Source organism: Dasypus novemcinctus, chromosome 29, assembly GCF_030445035.2.
Source record: "Dasypus novemcinctus isolate mDasNov1 chromosome 29, mDasNov1.1.hap2, whole genome shotgun sequence".
NCBI classification, from domain to species: Eukaryota; Metazoa; Chordata; class Mammalia; order Cingulata; family Dasypodidae; genus Dasypus; species Dasypus novemcinctus.
In genome coordinates, this window is record NC_080701.1 from 10,909,206 (window position 1) to 10,929,655 (window position 20,450).

The 20,450-nt window shown below is 45.9% G+C and overlaps 1 protein-coding gene across 3 annotated transcripts in view; it reads right to left on the reverse strand.

Annotated features, from left to right (window-relative positions):
- Positions 1-283: 283 nt before the first annotated feature.
- MFHAS1 (multifunctional ROCO family signaling regulator 1) overlaps positions 284-20,450 on the reverse strand; it is a 92,732-nt gene continuing 72,565 nt past the window's right edge. The window contains exons 2-4 of one of the 3 annotated variants that reach the window (XR_189041.5): positions 12,309-12,435; positions 6,460-6,570; positions 284-3,008 (exon numbers count right to left, since the gene is read on the reverse strand). Coding sequence is in view for 1 of the 3 variants with exons in the window: in XM_004479665.5 (XP_004479722.2) it covers positions 2,975-3,008; positions 12,309-12,435 (161 nt within the window). In the remaining 2 variants the exon portion in view is untranslated. The other 2 variants (XR_189042.5, XM_004479665.5) reach the window with 2 other exon arrangements.

Sequence of the window (20,450 nt, forward strand, 5' to 3'; positions counted from 1 at the left end):
TTTTAAAAAAATAGAGGGAAAAAAAAAAGACAAGTTAAGAGCTGACCCGGCCCGCACCCCACCCTGCTGACAGTGTGTGCGGTGGTGGGTGGGGGGCACCCTTCACGGTTCCTCCACTGGACTTGCCCTGCAGGCAGAGGAGAGGCGCTGCCACCTGCAGGCAGAGGAGAGGTGCTGCCACCTGCCTCTTCTTTTCAGAAGAAGCTTAGAACTCAAAATAGGAAACAGTTCTTCCTGAAGTGCTACAATTGAAAACAACAAACAGACAACTAAACTCTAGAAATAGAATTGCTTACCATTTCTTTGTATTTTATTGAACATTTTCAATATTTTTTTTTAACTTTCTGCCCAGCTACGACAACTAAGTGGGAAACCACAATTACAATTCACAAACTGTGGCACGAAAAAGGACACATACCCCATCAGGAATGACACCAAACCCTTTCCTTTTTATTCATTCAAAAGAGAGTCCAATGCATAAAAGTGTCAAATGGGAGCACTTTTTTTTTTTTTCTTAGAAGGGGGAAAAACATTTATTCTGGCAGCGCTTTTACAATTCCAGGAAGTGGTTTTGATACCGCAAGTTGCATGAATAGAAACTATAACAGATGTGGAGGGCATTTGCTTGAGAGGCAAGGGGCACCCGGTTGGAAAATCTCCTGTGACCTGCCTGGCAGCCTTGCCTGGCTGCTGAGACTACTTCGACTTCTTGTTGGAAGTCAAGTTGGAGTTTCCTGCAGAGACAGTGACAATTCCTGCAGAGCTGAATGTTTTCCATGTACCCAACCCTCCCTCCTGGCACCCCATCCCCAAGCAAGTTCTCAAACTTTTCTGGAGCTGCTTTTGGTCACAAGACCTTCCACCTGTGACAACCTATTTGCTGAAACCCACGTGACCCCCAGGTTTCTTACACTGCTTCTCCAGGGCTTAGATGGCAGCACAAAACACCACTTGTCAAAAAATAGCAGATATTAAGAAGATGGGCATTTCTGTCCGTAGCAATGTGAAACTTTGCCGGATTCCCAAGGGAATATTTTTTTCCCCTTTCATCTGGTCCCCCGGGGAGTAAGCCCCAAGTCACGTACTTCAGAGCCTTTTCAAAAGACTGGTCCAATTTGGTTAATGTGACAGTTTAGGAACTATCGCATGCCAATTTTAAAACATTTTATGCCCAACAGTTCAATGGTCCATAAAGCAATTAAAATGTCATCATTCAGTTTATACTGACACACGCACCCACACACAAAGAGAACTGTGACAAAAGGATTAACCAGATTAATTCTGTGACTATATTCTAAAAGAAAATGTAATCTCAAACTTGAGGTGTCATAGTCAAGTATTAAAGATGCAAAAATTGTCTGATCCCATTTGATTTTACGATCGTAGGAAATTATTGTCTCAGTTTAACTGGAAGCTCTGGAGTCAAGTGAAGTTAATTCCTGGGGCACAAAATATGCCACAAAAAAATGCTTTGTGGTATCCTGCCCTGTGGCTGCTTGTTTGCTCTTTTCTTTCAAAGCTATGATGAGCCTTTGTATACTGTGGCATTCAAAGAATCAATACTTATAAAAGAAATAAAACATTAATACCAGCTGACTCACTTTCCTTGTTTTACGGTGGTGAGAAACAGTTTTACACATTTTTCAATCAACACAGAGGAGGCAGATGTAAACAGTCCTTTACAACATTCTTCAAAGAATGTGTTCCTACTGCAACGCATGCTGTTTGGCCCCAAATAGAAGTAGAATAGAGAGCAAGGTATTTGGTTTAGCTGTTAAAATTTTACTTCATGGAGACTTTAAAACAGGTTTTGCCTGTTCTTGGCAGCAAACCATCCGATCAGAGGCTCTGAAAGCCTCTCCAAGGCAGGATCATGCTCTCCAATTAGGAAACTTGCCATCTTAAGTCTTAACTGACATCCAGATGTGCAGGGCTTTCAAAGTGCCCTGCTCAATCTCACAGATTCTGTTTTAGAAAAAAAAGGGTCCTACCTAGCAGAGCTCGTTGCAGTATTCAGACCCAGTGACTCCTGATTAAGTTAAGCTATGGAAAGACTCAAGCTTCCGTGGCCTCTCTGTCCCCTTGGCCACCGGCCCTGGAGAATCCTACCGCCAGGCCTCTGCTACTGAGTGGAGGTGCCAGACCACGGATCCACCTGTGACCCACGAAGATACACAAAGCCTGGCCAGGGCACATCTCGGCCGGCACTAGAGATATGTGGAGAAAAGAAAAGGAATAATCCCACTCCGGTGCCCAAGGAATTCCAGGCAGGGATTCTTATGAAAAAGAAGGGTGGGCTGCAGGCTATTGGCAATTCCACTGCGCCAACACTTAATCCATGGGCTAATCGACAGACCTTTTTTTTTTTTATTTTCTGAGGAGGAATAACGAAAGAACAAAAACACCCTTGCGCTAAAGTAAGAAACCAGCCCCTTGTTGGCACAGTTCTCATGCAGAATATTGCACCCAGTGTTAACTAACGCTAGAAGCTTCACACTGTATAAATTTAAATGTATTTGCATATTATAAAAATAAAGATAAACATATACATATTTTACACTAGTCACGGAACAGCAACGAACGTCAGGCGATCCCTCTTTCACATTTAACTGAACTGAAATCTGAGTGCTCGCAACAACTGCCACCTTCACTGCAACTATGGCTTATATGTGCATGGAAGCAAAATCCCTGAGAAGCCAGTTGACTTTTTTTTTTTCTCCTTGTCTTCAAGTAGCGCTCTCCTTGGAGGATCACAGTTCTGAGGTTCAGGTTGTGAAACATTTGCTCCATATTCTCTCCTCCTCCCTCCACTCCCATCTCTCCATCAGGCCAGGGTTTTGCTTGCTCCTCTGAAAGCACCCTACACACTTCGTCACTTGGTTTCCCAGAACACGCGTGGGAGCTGGAGGGTTTGCCAGGTACGGAAGGTGGTCCAGGGGTGCTCTTTCCTCCTGGGCAATTCCACAGCCACAAATCACTGGTTTCTGTGCTTTTCACCAACGTTCTTCCTGTATGGAGAGACGAGAAGAAAGCACAGAATTGGCAACAAATCAGAGGGAGAGATTCTCAAATATAAGACAAGGAAGCAATAACCTAAATCTACTTTTCTGCACAGACTTCCATTTCTACTTCAAAACTCCTTCTAGAAATGAAAACGTCAGTCAACTGATGTCCCAGAAGGGAAAGGGCCTTTTTAGTAGAAAAGGAGTCAAACATTTCTATCTACAATGTAAAAGTTCAGGCACGAACTGGCTACACCACTTAGTCCACTATAATTTCACAGCTTAACTAGATTCTGATTAAGAACCCCAAAACACAGAACTACTTCCTTTCAATAGACACACCCAGATGGGTACCAAACAACTACCTCGGAGTAGGAATATACACTAAAAATGAGAATGGATGCCTATCTCGACTGAAAAACCTGATTTCACTTCAAGTTTTATAAACAAGTCTGCCAAAGTAAAATATAGGGTTGGAGCAACCAAAAATGAAGAAATTGCTGCATCCTTAGCTAACGAAACAAAGCGGCATTCAATTCAGACAAAACAGAGGGGAAAAAATGTCAGTTTCCCTAACCCTTATTTCCCTTTCCTACAATGATATGCCAGGAGATGTTTTTACAAGTGGTTTAGCAGTGTTTACTATAGCATATGCGGGCAATGGAGGGAAAAGAGGTTTGGAGCAGCTCTCTGCCCATCTCTCAAATTGCCTGATTTTAGGAAAACTGAGCAGTTGTGGGCTCCTGCTCATAAATTATACCATCACCACCAAGCATAAGCACCTCCCATTTACTAGGTCCTTACTAAATAGAGGAAGCATTAAAAGTGCATCGTTTGACTCATCCCAACTCATAACAATCCCTCCAAGTAAGCCCAGCCCCATCTTACTCCGCATTTTACAAAGGAAATTAGGGTTCCAAGAGGTTAATTAACCTGACTACAGGCTCCTCAGCCAAAACAGATTGGAGTATTTGGGGTGTAGGGATACCTCACATTTCTAAGGCACTCAGCCATGAGAACTTTTCGAAGGCCTGTTAATACAGGAAACATCCCAGCAGAGGAAGTTTTGAAAACTGTCTCGAATTCAAGTAATAACGTAATACATCTAACTTGTAAAGAGAGTGTGAGAGAGTAAAGGACGTGTCTCCAGCTAGCAGGTGATTCTGGCGGTGGGGTTTGGGAGGAGGGTGAGAGACGTGCCAGGTAAATGTTTTTCTCTCTGAGCCAGCAAGCCTTGGGAACACAGGTGGTCAGGCCTGCTGTCTACTGCCTGCCACAACAGAAGACGGGACATAGGTCAGCCCGGGATGGACATACAAGCACCTGCCTTCGAGGGCACCTGCAGGCAAGACCCCATGGTTCAAGGAGAAAAAGGAATTCCGCTGGAACAGTTCCCCACATCATTATCACTTGTCGTGTCTGGGCTCTTAGGGAAAGAAAACGGCCGCCAGCTCTCCTGCCCTCCATAGCTCCCACGGCTTCTCCCCTCCTCCTTCAAGAACCTCAAAGGCTAGCTTCTAGAACTCTTCCTGATTCTTGCTGGTAGAGCTGTTTCTTCTCTGTGCCCACAGGACTCGGTTCATCCTACGACTATCACGGCAGGTATTACATTTTAATTGTAATCAGACATTCACAAGTTTGGTTGCTTGTTGGAGTTCCACTTCCCCAAGGAGGCGGCTGGATTCTTGACGGCAGGGTCTGCCTTCTTTCTAGAATTCTACATCTTCAACCCTGGCACAACACCCAGGAGAGGGCAAACACAACAAAGATCTGTTGAGTGAAGGATATGATGAAAAAGTCTCAGGTGAAAAATACAGAGCCAAGATACTATGAGATCATGAGTATAGTGGTGGTGGAAATGCTAAGGAAAGGGTGGTTGATTATAGCTAAGAAATCCCATGTGGCTTCTGAGAGGATTTACACATCCCTGGCCAGTTAAGACTTGATCACCGGGATCTTGGCAAAGAAGGGAGGGCCTGGAGGAAGGCACAGGCCTGAGGAGAATGTTACATGGCCAAGTTTACTCATTTTGAGACTCACTGATAAAATGGGATAACACGTCTGGGTGACAGACAGTCTGTGGGGAACAGAGGAGAGGAAAGTGCTGAAGCGGACAGACTCCCGGCTTGAGCAGATTGGGGGAAAGCTCCGCTATTACCTGAGATAGGAAACAGACTGATAAAGAGCTTTGAGGGAGGAAGACAAATTCTGCCTCACACCAGTGACACCTACAGGCCACCAGAGGAATTGCCAGGTAGGCTGCTGGACACAGAGGTCAGAGGCGAAAGGGGGGTGGGCCAGGATGGGGCTTAGGCCCAGAACCCTCCCTGAACATAGAGCAGGGGCCCTTACAAGGGGTTCGTGAGCTTGAATTGAAATGTGAAAACGCATTATTCTTGTGGGGACATGTGGGTGCGGGTGTGATATAATTATTAAATAACACACAGTACAGTGTGGACTTAGTAAGTGGCCTGTGGTTTTCACCTGACAGGTAAAGGGGTCTTGGGGCAAAAAAGGTTAAGAAGCCCTGCTGTAGAACCTGCCCATCCCGGGAAGTAGAGGAATCTGGGGCTGACAACGGAGCCACGTCACGTGCAAGAGGGGCCATCTGCTGCTGTGAAAACACTGCTGGACCCGGGCCTGGCCCGGCTCTGCTGCCCACTATGTGGGTGACTGTGGGAAGTGGGTTGGCAGGGCCTGCGTCCTCGTGGGCGTCCTGTGATTTCTAGGATCACTGGATCAAACAGTGTGTGTGGGATTGCACTGAGGAGCTGACCCACGTCCTGCAGGCATTTGTGACTATGCTAGGAAAGAAATTATCCACCCACCTCTCTACCCCATGAAGACGGGGCCTGAACTTGGAAGCTTACTGAAAACTGCAGGTGGCCTTCTCAACGGAACGTGGTGGAACCCACTGTGACCCCTTCGTGGCGATGGGGGGGGGAGGTAAGCCAACGTTCTCACCTGGCTACCCAGCACACCCCTCGACCTTCCGCGGCAGTCACCCCAATTACTGTCTACACATCCCAGTGCTATTGAATAGCAAAGATTCAGACTCTGGAAGTGTCACTCCAGAGCCCACAAACTGTCTTGAGAAAAGAAATACAAACATTGCTTTTAAAAAGCTATATGAAAAGCTATATGCTTTGTATATCGACTTGAGCTATTCCTGATGTTACAGACCTGCAAATATTAATTTTTTTAATTACTCTTTTTTCCAACAAGGATCTAAGATTATTGGTATATGCATATTATAGCAGTTTAACCAAAAGACTCGAGCAGCTTCCTTATTCCTAATCCCCAAATGCGACTTGATTCATGTAATCTTAAAAGGTGCTGCTTTACAGAATCCCTTCATCCCAATCTCCACCCACCCCCACCCCCCAATTTTTCTTCTGCCTCTCCTCGGGAAGGCCTTGCCTAGTTAAGAACCCCTCTCTGCTCCCCAGAGACTTACCCTCAAACATTGGTGCTCCTAAAGTCACAGATTGGGCACAATAAAAATGATGGCATAAGGGAAAGAAGTACTATCTTTTCCACTTAATTTTCCAAGAAAGAATGAAGATACCTAAGCAGAGAGGGAACAAATTCCAGTATCAATGCGGCTGATGCGATACTAAATCATTTAAGAAACACAACTCCTCACAGCCTGTCAAAGGAGCATGGCCAGACTGCCCCACTCCCAGCAGGGAAGAAAAGGAATCTATGCAAATCAATGTGCTACATCCCACAGGCAACCTCCGGTCTTGGCCTTGTTTTCCTCTGAAAGGCCATCCCCACCCTCCAGGTTTTAAAATTCTGGGGTCAGTGGAAACTTCTCCAATACGATAAAGCCAGATTCATTTCATTCCGCTGCTTTTTATAGCAATTTTTTAACAAGTCCACAGTAACTAATCTGACTGCAGTTAGACATACTTTGCCTGTTTATTTGCTGAGATAAAGGCCACAAGGTCTTCAGCCCACTTTTAATTAATTTCAATTGATCTTAAATATCTTATGCCATAACAAGGTAACTGCCAAAATTCCTGTGCAAAGCAATCACCGCCCTTTTGAGATTTAAAAACAGCAATAACTAGGATTTACCTGGGCTCTTGCTTGAATGGGGACTCCATGGTAGACAGGCACTAACCTCGCTTTTAAAAGGTGGTTTTGAAAATGCTCCCTGTGGTTAGCACTTCCTGGAAAGGGAGAAAGCTTAGAGCTTTTCAAGCCATTTTCTAACCAGCCTATTTTTCCTAATTCTCCATCACATGACCTGCTGAACCCCCACTTCTCCACTGGGAGCGCGGGTGGCCACGGGGCCCCCTCAAGAGAAACGTCAGCTGTCAGGGCGGAAAAACGCTGTCATCCCATCTCCTGTGCGTCCCCGGGTGAGTCCATCAAGAAACCGCAGGGAAGACTGGGGGCTGCATTTCAGTACATCTGGAGGTTAAAATGCTTCCAAAGGCTCACGTGCTGAGTTCTGTCTTTTAAATGAGAAATCCAGATAAACCGGATTCCCGCAGAATTTATAATTTAAATGGTGGAGAGAAGGTGGGTGTAAACCTCTTTGGAAAAAAGAAAGAGAAGCACACTGCAAGGTACCCCAGAATGAAACGCAACCAGCAAGTGGCCATTTGCCCACTCCCTCTGAACTGGAACAGCAGGTGTCTCAACCTGAGGAGCACCTGGACGGAGCAGGAATTCACAAAGACAATTTTAAAAAATAAATACAAAATGATCCTCCGACTCGCTCCTTACTTTTCCCACTGCAATGACATTTCTGCCCCTCCCAGCCAAGCTTCTGCTTGTAACTGAGCACCCGAGGGTCCACTGGGCTACCACTGAGAAGTTCTGACGGAGCCCGTGAACAGGGGCTGGGAGGGGGTGGGACACGGGAAGTCCCTGCGGTTAGAACCAACCATGCCAAGGACACAGTGTCTCTAAGAGCTTTTAAAAAACGCAGCAATCTGTGACTACCCGTACACCAGGTGACAAAAGTATCCCTGAGAATGACACGAAAAACTGCCTCCATGGAACTAGGCGTGGAGGGAGCGCTCAGGGACTGCAAACAGGGTGATGAAAGTGATCTAAGGTTAAACTGGGGTGATGGTTGCACAACTCTGTAAACTACTAATAATCATGGAAAGGGCGAATTTTATGGTATGTAAATTATACCTCAGGAAAGCTCGTAATTCGTATCCATGCTATCCTCAAGGAAGCCACAATTTTTAAGAGCATTGCAGACAAATTGGCTACGAGATGAGTTTTCATGTCGTCTTGAAGGCGTATTCACAGGCAGAAAGCCTTGACAATCAGGCCAGGGCACCCAAAGTATAAAAGCTTCTCCCATTTCTACCTGGCAACCAGCAAAGAGGACAAGAAGTCACTCAGCTCCTGTTTCTACCTGGAGGGTGAGGCACAGGTGGGGACGCCTTTTAGTCTGTTCATGTAACTTCCCAAAAAGTGCTGGTAGAGCCCCCAGCCACCACAAGCCAAGTTACAGCAGTACGTTTTCACCATCACCACCTATCCTTAGTCTTTGTCTCTCTCTTGAGGGGGACTAAAACACCTAGAAATTTTTAAAAAACAATAAATAGAAAAGCTTGGAAATCATAAGGAAGGGCCAGTCAAAAAACACTCACTGATTTTTATATATAAATACATCTATATCGATTGCACTGCAGCATTATTATTTTCCACGCAGTCAAAGGCAGGCACAGTTAAGACTGCTCTCAGTGATCTGACTTGTACAGCTGAGGACCAACCTGGTCAAAGGAAGACTTAGAAATGGCTGTTTAAAAGCCACTAGAAGATCTAGATCAACAACCTAGGAGGTAGACTGACTCTTCTGGTTTGCCTGGAACAGTCCAGAACAAACAAGCTCGTGCCTGTCTTTCCAGCATTCATCCCCTCCTTTTTACCCTCAGTCCTTTCCTGGCTGGAACCATCAATGGTATGTTCACCCTACTTGAGGCTGACCGCAGCACAGCATGCATCAGTTTTGTTAGAGAGATTCTACAGGAACGACCCAGGGGCCAGGGGCCACCCGTGCGGCCTTGGAAGGGGCTTGAGAAATCAGAAGGTCCAGGTGTACAACAATTGAAACCATCTGCTGGATTTATAAAGCCCGATCCCGTCCATCCACCTGTGTTTTATGGGATGGTGGAGAACTAACGAATCACTCTGTTGGGGTGTTTGAGGTCAACTGGCTGGAGCTGCAAAGCAATAGTCCCAGGCTCCCCATTTCTACTCCCTGCTTGAGCCCCAAGGCTGACTCTCAAGCTTGGGCCCTAGCTGTGTTAGCACAGCGGCCACTTCCTCTGACAGTGTGTCCCATTCACTTGTGAATGAGACTTAGCCGGGCTCCATGTCTGTTTTCATTTTGTTTCACAGATGCCCTATGAGCTGTGTATGCTTAAGAGTGGGAGGTAAAACTGGATGGCTCTCAAAAGATGGAAACAACCCAAGCGTCCATCAGCTGACAAACAGATAAACAAACTATTGCATGTACATACGGTGGAATGTTATTCAGCTGGAAGAAATGAAGTCACGAAGCATATCACAACCGTGGATAAACCTGGAGGGTATTATGTAGAGGAAAACAAGCCAGGCATAAAAGTATATGATTGCACTATTATGAATTAAATTTAGGAGCACACTCACAATGTTAATGGCTAGACCATAAGTCACCAGAGAATAGAATGGGGTTAGAGAAGGGAAAGCTGAGGTTTAATCGGTGCAGAATTGTTGAACAGTTGCTTGTAATTGTTGGGAAATGAATAGAAATGGTGAAAGTACATCATAGGATTTGTAATTTGTAGTGCTAATATATGGGTGTGATAATAGTTTGCTTTTGTTTTTTGTGGGTTTTTTTTGAGTAATGAAAATGGTATAATATTGATTGAAGTGATGAATGTGCAACTTGATGATTATACCAAATGCCACTGATTATACACTTTTGATAAATTATATGGTTTATGAACAAAAAAATTAATAGGTGTGGGTGGGGGGAAAATACACCAGATATAAGATAAGGCCTATAGCTAGTAGCAATACTTTGGTGATGCTCTTTCATAATTTGTTACAAATGTTTCATAACAATGCAAGGTTATTTGTGGTAGGTGATGTTTGGAAGCCTTGTATGATGTTATGCATGTTTTTTTGTAAGTTCCCAAACTATATACTTATTGTTTACGGATGTTCATGTATGAAGGATATGCTTCAATACTTTTTTTTTTTTGAGGTTCCAGGGCCAGGGATGGAACCCAGGACCCACGTGTAGGAAGCTGGAGCTCAACCACTGAGCCACATCGGCTCCCGAGTTGCTTTTTTCATTTGTTTTGCTTGTTTGTAAAATTTTAGGAGGCACCGGGCACCAAACCTGGGACCTCCCACCTGGGAAGCAGGAGCTTAGTCTTCTGAGCCACATTTGCTCCCAGTAAATTGTTCTTAAAATGAAAACAAAACAAAACAAAACTGGATGTCTCTAACAGAAACTTCAAATCTGAGTATACTTTAAACAATGACAAAGAAAATGTTTTTAACTGTACTTTTACCTAAATGGCTACCCAGAGGGTCATTTTTGCCTCGCCAGCATACTGAAAAATGGTAATAACTAGGAAAAGTCTTTCCAGAGTATCTAACTTTCCTACTTAGAAAGCTTTCTTCACGTGGAGCTAAGGATTACACTCCAACCTGCCTTTTTTTTTCTTTTACCAACTTGAGATAGCTGGGCTAAGCAGTCCAATCCCTAAACATGCTCCCGCCAGCATCTGACAATTGCCTGAGCCTCTAATTACCCAAGACAAAGCTCCTTGTTCTTCAGCTTCAATAAACTGGGGGAGCGAAGCTGATGCCGCTTTCCAGGTCTTAATGAATGTGATACTTCTGTGACGGTACAACAGGAGCCCATGGGAGGACACTGATAGAGCTGGCTCAGGGCCACTGTGGTTTCTCGTGCAAACGGATATTTTCACCCCCGCCTCTCTCTGGCCTATGAAATGGCGTGTGGCTATGGCAAAACAAAAGGTGAACTTCTCTCCTGGCTCAGGAAAATCTACATCAGCACACGGCACCCTGAGCCATTGTTTCCTTCTGTTCCGGCTCTATAATTTCTCCTCATCCTTTTCCTCGGTAGAGCTGAAAGCAACAGGCCAATGTACACAGATCAAGTGAAATTCAAGGGCAAGGAAAACTTCTGTAGTTTGCTGGGTTCAGGGCAGGGGATGTTCTGGTTAATGTGAAGTTACCGTGTAATCTCACCTTAGTAAGAAACACGTCAAGGGTTCACAGTGTCTTTGGGTCCCGCTGGTGATAAATGACCCTGTGAACACGCTAGCTGCACTAGCGTTCTGAACACAAGGGAACCAGACAAGGGTTTCTCAGTGATGTTCCAGCAAAGACGGATCAGGGATGTTCAGTCTAAAGAGGTGCCAGCTGGGTAAGTGGGTCGCGGCACTTCTGGGGCAGCTGCTAAGGATCGTGAACTCCACTTTACAGTCTCTCTGCAGAACACACTAGGGCAGCTGCGGGGCATTGCTGGGAGCTCCTGGCACATGCAGCTTCTGGAAGGCAACCTGAGAGCAAGTTTCCTGGGAGGAGCTGAGGGTCTCCATGCTCAAGTGCAAACTTAAAATCTAAGTGTGCTGCATGACCACTTTGCAGAATCAGTCAAATCGGTGACCTGCCCCCAGAGGACCTGCAGCAGACTTTCCAAGGGCTGGGGTAAAAAGTCATTTCCTCTTGGCTGAGAACGGCCTGTTCAGATTCTTAATGCAGCTACACGCGAACGAGCCCAGATGGGTGATCTAGGGCATGACGCTAGCTTTCTCGGCCTGCAAGTCCACTTCGGGAGAAGGCACTGGGACACGCACAGCCCTGACTGCCAGGAAGGACCGGAGATTCAGGGCACCCAGGCAGAAAGCCACCCGATTCCAGTTTCCTCACAGCCTTTTTAGTTAAGGGGCCCTCTCTGTTCCTCTCTGAAGTCAAGGCACAGAATCAAGACAGGCCATCAAAAACCACTATGACTTTCTGGTTGTACAACTGAGAATAAACAAAAAACCACCGAATTGTATACTTGAAAGTGGGTCAATTGTATAGCATGTGAATTATATCTCAATGGAGCTGTTAAAAACGCTTCGACTTTCATTAGCAAGAGCAAATCACCCCAGAAAAGAGAAAACGAAAACTCCTAGCTGGCTGCAGAGGCCCTGGCGGATGTCACCCAGGTATGCAGGCTGCTGAGAAGCAGTTTCACCTGGCTCCTGCGGACGGCATCTTCTGAGCCAGGGTCGGGGGCTGGGGCGACTCTGAGAAACTCACTTGGAGCAGGGGCTGATCACCGTGGGCGTCGGGGGGTAGACCAAGGCGACGTTGACGCGCTCGCTGCCGTTCTTGGGGCAGATGATCTCCGCCACTCCTTCCGGTCTGGGCTGGCTCAGCAACTCCCCTGCAGGAGAAGAGGGGTGAGCATCAGCGGGCGCTGCCTGCAGGACAGGTGGGCGGGGGGGGGGGGCTCCAGGCAGTGGGGCCACGCGGGCGCCGCGCCCGCTCCCACCGCCTCACTTCTCCCCAGGCACCCCAGGGACCGTCCTGATGGGGCGGCAGGAAGGCGACGGCTCCGGATGACGCCGCCATCTGCTGCCATCCTCCTCGCCTCCCTGCCCACGAGGTGGCCGGCTTCACGGGGCTAGGGGCGCTCCAGGGGAGGCGAGGGCGGACGTCAAGGGACCACGCAGCTGCCCCGTGGCCGGTGGGGTCTGGGAAGGCAGACACTGAACAGGGCAGTGCCACACCGGCGGGGGACGCGCGCCCTCCGCCACCCTGGACGCCGCCACAGCTCTTCGGCGCGGCGCCCACGCCCACCCCAGTGTCGCCCAAGGCCACGGACCCAGCCAGTGCCTCACCACCACCCTGCTCTCACGCAGCGAGTCCACAAACCGTGGCGCCTCCGTGGACCGTGGTCACGTCACTGCCCCAATTCCCTTCATGAAACCCAGAAGGTAAATGAGCTAAACCAAGGACACAAAATGCATGTCTACGGGGGCAGGCGGCTACTGAAATGAACACGCCAACTCTGTGCCAGTCGCCACTTCTTTTACCAACGTGAAATTCTAGAGACCCTAAGGTGCACGCCAACACGTCATAATGCAAAAACCCTTTGCCTCAGAATACTGTTGCTAGCCACCTCCCCAGCAGCACTCACACAGCAGCGCTGGGCAGAGGCCTTTAAGCCCACATCTCACTTAATCTCTACAGTGACCCCAGGAGGTTTTAACCTCGTTTACAAACGAGGAGGCTCTAATACTCAGGAAGGTTACAGAATGTCCCCAAGTCGAGAGCTAGCAAATGGAAGATCCGGGCTGTGGACGCAGGAACTTCTCTCTGCTGAGCTCACACATCACTGCCACCCTGTACTACGTCCCCAAAGCGTCTTTATGCCACAACACACTTTTCCTAAAGGAGCAATTTAAAGGCACTATTTTTTTTTAAAGAGTGAACTTAGTATTGGCACATTTATACTTTCATGAAAAATATTTCTTTCCTAATTTAACCATTTTTATAAGGTTTTTCATGATAGGAACTGATGTAATTGGTCTTTCTTAACCAAACTACTGCAAACACCAAACCAATACAAAAGTTAATTTAGCATAATCAGTTTGTATCCTGGACATAGAGGTGTTGAACTATACTCCAACACCACTTAGAAAAAGATGCCATAATGTAAAAATACAAGTTTAAAAATATAACCATTAAATGTTATCAAAGTAAAAAAAATGAACCAAAGTAAGAGCAAGGTAGAGCTAGCGTGAAACCGGGACGTCATCCAGTCCAAACACCACTTAGTAACCCAGGAGCTCTGAGTTGGACAGGTTTGTGCAAAGTCCCACCGCGAGCTGTGCCTCCCTAAGCCGCCAACCTCTGGGGCACGCGAGACCAGAGCTGCAGAGAGGGGGTTTCTGAGCACCCCAGCTCCGTTAACAGCCCTGGCTGCCCTCACCGCCTCCTCACCTGGCGGTCTCCGTCCCCTCTCCCTGCCTGAGAGTATCCCCAAGGCCTGAGCATGGACAGGGCTTCTCCGACCCCTCAGAATTCTCTGCTGGCTGCAATTCCACGCGGGGCCCAGTTCCGCCTGCCCTCCGCTGCCTGGGCGCCCAGGTCAAGGCCGCGACGCCAAGCCCTGCCCGGCCTCCGCCCCTGGCTCACCCGGTGGGGGAGGAGAGCAGTGGGCTAGGGGGTGTGACGTGACCTGCAGCAGACTGCCGAGCACCTGTGGCCAATTCCTCTCAAACCAAAGCCTCCCTGTCCCCACCACACTCCTGGTGTCACAAAAAGCCAGAAAGCCAGGTGCAGCAGTTTGATATGGTCAGGAATTCCAAAAATAGATACTGGATTATGCTTGTAATCTGATCTGTATCTGGGCACGATTGAGTTATGATAGGGCATTGAGTCCCCACCCCTTGGCAGGTGGGGACTCACAGATGAAAGGCCTGGCAAAGGACAGAGTTGGGGATTTTCTGATGTTGGAGTTTTGATGCTGAAGACTTAAGCTGGAGCCCCGGGAAGTAAGCTCACAGAGGAGAGAGAAGCCAGCCCCAGGAAGAAAGGAACCTTGAACCAAGAGAAAAGCAAGACCCTGGAAGAGAGGAGCCCAGGAAGCCTGAACCCTTGTAGACGTCGGCAGCCATCTTGCACCAATATGTGAAAATGGACTTTGGTGAGGGAAGTAACTGATACTTTATGGCCTGGTATCTGTACTCCTACCCCAAATAAATACCCTTTGCAAAAACCAACCAATTTCTGGTATTTTGCCTCCGCACCCCTCTGGCTGACTAATACACCAGGTAACTGGTCTTGTTGATCTCTAGCGGCATTGCCAGTCACGGAAACAGAGCACAAAGGTTGAAGGTGCCAAGAAATTTCACACACGTGAAAAATTCACTTGCTGCTACTGAAAACTGAGCAAGCCCACCATCTCCAGGACCTCCGTGTACGCCAACAACTACAACAGGTGTCGGTATTATCAGGCCTGAAGGAAGGAGTACAGTTCCTAAATTGAGAAAAGAAGAAAAAGAGCTTTTTCCTCTCACAGAAACTTACCTTAACACAACAGTGAAGAGCAGCTCATAGCATGTGTGTTATCTACTGTAACAGTAGATGTTAATCATCTCAAATTCTTCACCTTTTATTTATAGAGTTTTCAAAGTCAATGTCAAGCTAAAGTACACACATCCATTGAGCAACCAGTTACTGAGGCCCTACTGTGTGCAGGAGCAGAAGATGAAGGGGATGCAAGAGTTTAACTCACAGCCTCTGATGGGGAGGATCTCAGCGTTGAGAGAGGAAGACAAACATGCAGGCCGTGAACCACAATCCTGTACGATGGGTGTCCCCACGGAAATGCATGTGAGATGCTAGAGGAGTTGTTGGGAGAGATTAATACTGATTAGGGAAAAGCTCTAAAGGAGGACATTTTGCCAAAAGACCTAGTAGCATTCGTGCTAAGAATGGAGATTCATAGTTGAGCTACACCTTACCATCACGCTGTTAATAGTCGTAACATTTGTTACACTGAAGAACAAACCCAAATTAACACAAGAAGATGATATGTGTACTTGAGCTTGACGTTGAGTTTGAAAATCTCTTAAATAAAAGGTGAAGAATTTGAGATGATTAGTGTCTACAGATGATCACATTATCAGCTAACATTTAATGAGCACTTATTACATGCTCAATACATGACATGTATTATCCTACCTAGTCCCCCTGACAACCCAGTGAGGCTGGTACACTTATTATCTTCATTATGTGGTAGAGGAAACTGAGGCTTAGAGGGATTAGGTAATTTGCCAGTGGCCACAAGGAGGAAGTGGCAGTGCTGGAATTTGAACCCAAGACTGTGCCACTCCACTCTTAACCACCACTATAAAATACTGTCTCTTGGCATGATGATGAAATCAGATAGGGTATAAAAAATACTAAACCTTGCATCTGACACCAGTAAGTACATGCAAAAAGGTAGATATTATAGTGATGAGAAGAATTTTTAAAAGCTTCTTCTGCCAAATATATAAAGAATTCATATAACTATAGAAGATCAATACCAGGTCATCTGCGTAAGAATTAGACCACAGGGGAGTGGGCATAGCTCAATGGTTGAGCGTCTGCTTAGCATGTGTGAGGTACTGGGTTCAATCCCCGGTACCTCCTAAAAGAAAAAAAAAAAAAAAGTAGCAGGTGCAATGCTACTTTAGTAGGAGTTTCAAATTAAAAGATTTAGATTTTATTATACATCTGTCATCATTAGCAAAAAGTAAAAAAGACACACCCCAGGGTAGTAAGAGCTGTAAAAAAAGATAAGCCCTAAATTGGTAGATACACATACAGAGTATGTTGGCAATAGATTAAGGATTTAGGAGAAATATACTTCTCATATATTTCTGTAGTTTCATTTCCAAGAAATTGCTTAAAGGAAGCAGGCCTTTCTTTACAGTAAAAATTATACAATGATTGCTCATAGCAGCATTATATTAATATGTAAAAGAGCAAAAATGTGGTAATCCTTTCAAATATTCACCAGTGGGGAAATGGCTAACACCTATGACATGTTAACAAGATGGAATACTCTGTAGTAATAATAAATTATCAGGCTGACATGTCTATGTGGAAATATAAACTTAAATGTACAGTATAATTAGGAATAAAAACTGATGAACACAAGTGAATTTAGAGTAAAACCAATCATTTAAGGTTACGTGCTCCTGAGGTTATTTATTTTTATAAGTCTGAATCAATAATAAAAAAAAATAAAATAGATGTCACCTTGAAGGGAGATGCCAGATTAAAATGCTGATTCTTTCTCCTTAATGAAGCTGCCTATTCACCTGCATTTACAATGCACCCAGTGCTTTCAAGACACGGCAATTAGGCTAACTGATGACCGCAACTCTGAAGCTCTATTAGGTTACTGCAGACTCGCCCTGTGTCCACTAAAATTAGGGAAAACTAGTTATTCCTCTGGCTGCTCAAGGACCCCAGCATTAGAATACTAGAAACTGTTATCAACCATTTCCCTACCACACCCTCTCTGGCAGAATAGAGCACCAAATTTTACTATGATTTTTGGTCATCAAAAGAAGGTAAAGTGAAATGAAATCAGCTTTTCCTGAAAAGCATTTACAATATTCTCAAATACTGAGCTTGTGGCAGTTTGAGATTATTTATGAATTCTAAAAAGAAAGATTATGTTTGTATTCTGGTCTGTTCCTCTGGGTGTGGTACCCTTTGATATAGTATTAGATTCCACTGAGATGCCGTTGATTAAATTATGTTAAGATTAGGGCTTCAACTCAGTAGGCTGTAACTCGGGTTAAGTCCCTGCCCCCTTGGCGGGTTATATAAACAGACACTCACTCAAGAGGACACACAGAAGAAGATATAGAAGAGAGAACTTTGACAGTTTTGACCCTGGAGCCCTGGGGAGAGATGAGCCATTCGCCTGATAGTTTACCACTGACCCGGTGAAGGGACCAGAGCAGCTGAGCAGCCCTGTGAGACGAGCCCTCTGCCAGCCAGGAGCTGAGATGGGAAGAAGCTGGGCCCATGGAGCCTCAAGAGGAAGAAGGAAGGAGAGCCCAGGAGAGACCGCCCGCCATCTTGCTTCCACACATGGCAACTGACCTTGGTGAGAAGGCAATCTGGAGTTGGACTCTTTAGGGCCTTGTAACTATAAACTTTTACCCCAAATAAATACCCTTCAAAAGCCAACAGATTGCTGGTACTTTGCATCAGCACGCCTTTGGTGGACTACTACAGATCTCATTAAGCAAATGAGTAAAACTTCTCATATTTATCACCCATACCACAATATTAAAAGACCCCAATTTTTTTTTCAGTACAAACAAATGTCACTTCCTGATCCAAAATAAAGTCCTAAGTTATAAGCATCCCTCAAAACAACAAAGGTGCTCTAGAAATTAAAACTATTTCAAAACAAGCACAGACATAGGGTGGATAAGGAATTTTCTAGATGTCTTCAAGGCTTCTTCCAGGCTCTAATATTGTGAAATTTACCCCTCCTCCACAGTCTATGGCTTTCTTTCAATAAAGTGGGAATCTGGATGGAACTGTAATGTCTGCATCGTGCCTTCTCATATCACCTGAGAGGAATGAACAAGGAGGCTCACTGCTTTGCTAGTCCACCAAGTTACCAGAGGCAGAAGTATAGAGAACTTTTTTTTTCTTATAGGAAAAGCCTATAAGAAAAGCCAGAGAGAGATAAAAAAGACACCTTAATTGTCTTAAAACGAAACAAAGCCCAGGAAGCATATACCCAGAAGCAGCAAGCACAGAACATGGAGATATTTGATTCGAGAATGTACCACCGCGAGCGCTGAAGAGATTTCTCAGGGCCTGCTGGCTTCTACGGAACCATGTGCAGACGGTACCACCTTTACTGACTTGGGAGAGCCCCCCTCCACCTTGCCCCCATGCCTGCACCTCAACGCACACAGTGCACCCCTCAGGACCACTGCTGGGGGGAGCCCCACCTGCTCAGAATAAAATACATACTTGGGGTTGTATTTTCCAGAAGTCTCAATTATAAAACAAAAACAAAAAACACTTTGTTTAGAAATTGTGGTCTCAACCCTTTAATTGGGAATTATCACTCCTACTGTTTAGAGGAGAAAATGAGATACAAGCAAAGTAACACACAATGTCTGTGTGCAGAGCAGAAGCAGGAGCGGGCTTCAGACCCCATGCCCGCCCCGTGCCCGCATCTGGCAGTCTCTTTTCAACAGAGCACCAATAAAGATAATGCATAGCTATGGAAACGCATCCTTCCCAAACTTTCATACATTGTCTTCAAATGTCCTTTTATAATTGCCAATGGGAATAAAGGATTTTTAAAAGAAATTTCAAAACCAAAAGATGTAGATCATAAAATGTCATTTACACATCTTTTCTATTCAACTAAAGGTAAAGTTAAGGGTAAATTTAAAATGAAAATGAGTGAAAAGTTAAAATAGTTCTGGTATTGTTTTTTAAAAGTTTACTGTAATCTTTGAGAAAACAGGAAAGAATCAATAACATGTAGTCAGGAATTACCTTACTGGCTAAAGACATCCTGGTATAAAAGAGATGAGAAGTCTAAGAGGAGAATCCTATATCCCAGGCCTGGCTCTACCATTGAGTTCGCGCGCTCCTTCGCTCATTCATTCATTCATTCATTGAGTTTACTCATTCATTCATTCATTCATTCAACAAATGAATACCAACCACCTACTACATGCCAGGCAGGTGATATAGTAGGTGGGAATACAGCAAGGCGTAAGATAAACCAGATCCCTGATCTCATGGAGCTGAGAGTCTACCGAGGGAAGACTAGCAATTAACAAATTGCATAACTAGTGAAAACCTGTTACACAACCAGGAAGACATGACAGAGTGATGTCTCAGAGGCCTCTCTGAGGAGGTGACATTTAAGCTGAAATCTGGACCAGGCGAAGCCACCAGGTGAAGATCTGTGGGGAGAACCACCAGGACAGAAAGACCCACTAATACTAAGTCCTGAGGTGGAAGATGTGGCGGCCCTGAGGAGACACGGCCGATCACGAGTGAGGGGCGAAAGGGAGCCAGATGTGGACGCAAGGCAGGGCGGCCCAGACCAAGCGGCACAGTGGGCCCAGGAAGAGTGCCTGGTTTCCATTTTAGGGGTGGCAAGACGCCACGTGGAAGGTCTTAAACAGGGCAACGACATCTGATTTATGTCTCCAGGTCACTCTGGCTGCTGCGTAAGGCGGCAAGATGGAAGCTGGCGCAGCAGCCCAGACATGAGGTGGCGGCAGCTTGGCCTGGAGAGGGGCTGGCAGGGATGGACAGGCTGGCACAGGTTTTGCAGAGAGTGACCAGGACTTGCTGAGAGAGCGGAGGTGGGGTAAGAGGCAGAGACGAGTCAAGGCCAACTCCAATGTTGGGGGTCTGAGAAACTGTTGGATGGTGGGGCTATTTATTAAGATAATTGGGACTGGAAGAGAAGAAGGCTTTTGTGGGAAGGGGAGAAATTAAGAGTTCTGTGTTGGGAAAATTAGATTTGTGCTATTGGGCAAATGTAGCAGTATTAAGAGTATAGCTGCGTATACAATTCTGGATTTGGGGGGAAAGGTCAGGACTGGAGCTAGAGATTTTGGAGTATTTGGCTAATCGATGACATTTCAAGACATACAAGTGGATGATATTATGTAGAAAAGTGAGCAGATAAAGGAGAGAGAGAAACCCTAGACAAAGCCTAGAACATTCCAAATTGGGAGGCTGAAAAGAGGAGTAGAGGATAGCTAAGAATGGCCAGAGTAGAAGGAAAGCTGAAGGGCTGGCTCCACCAGAGAGAAGACACTCCTTCAGGACGACTGCAAATCCTGCTCAGGAGTAAGGACATGGCAACAGGAGAGGGCTCGCCGGGTCTGC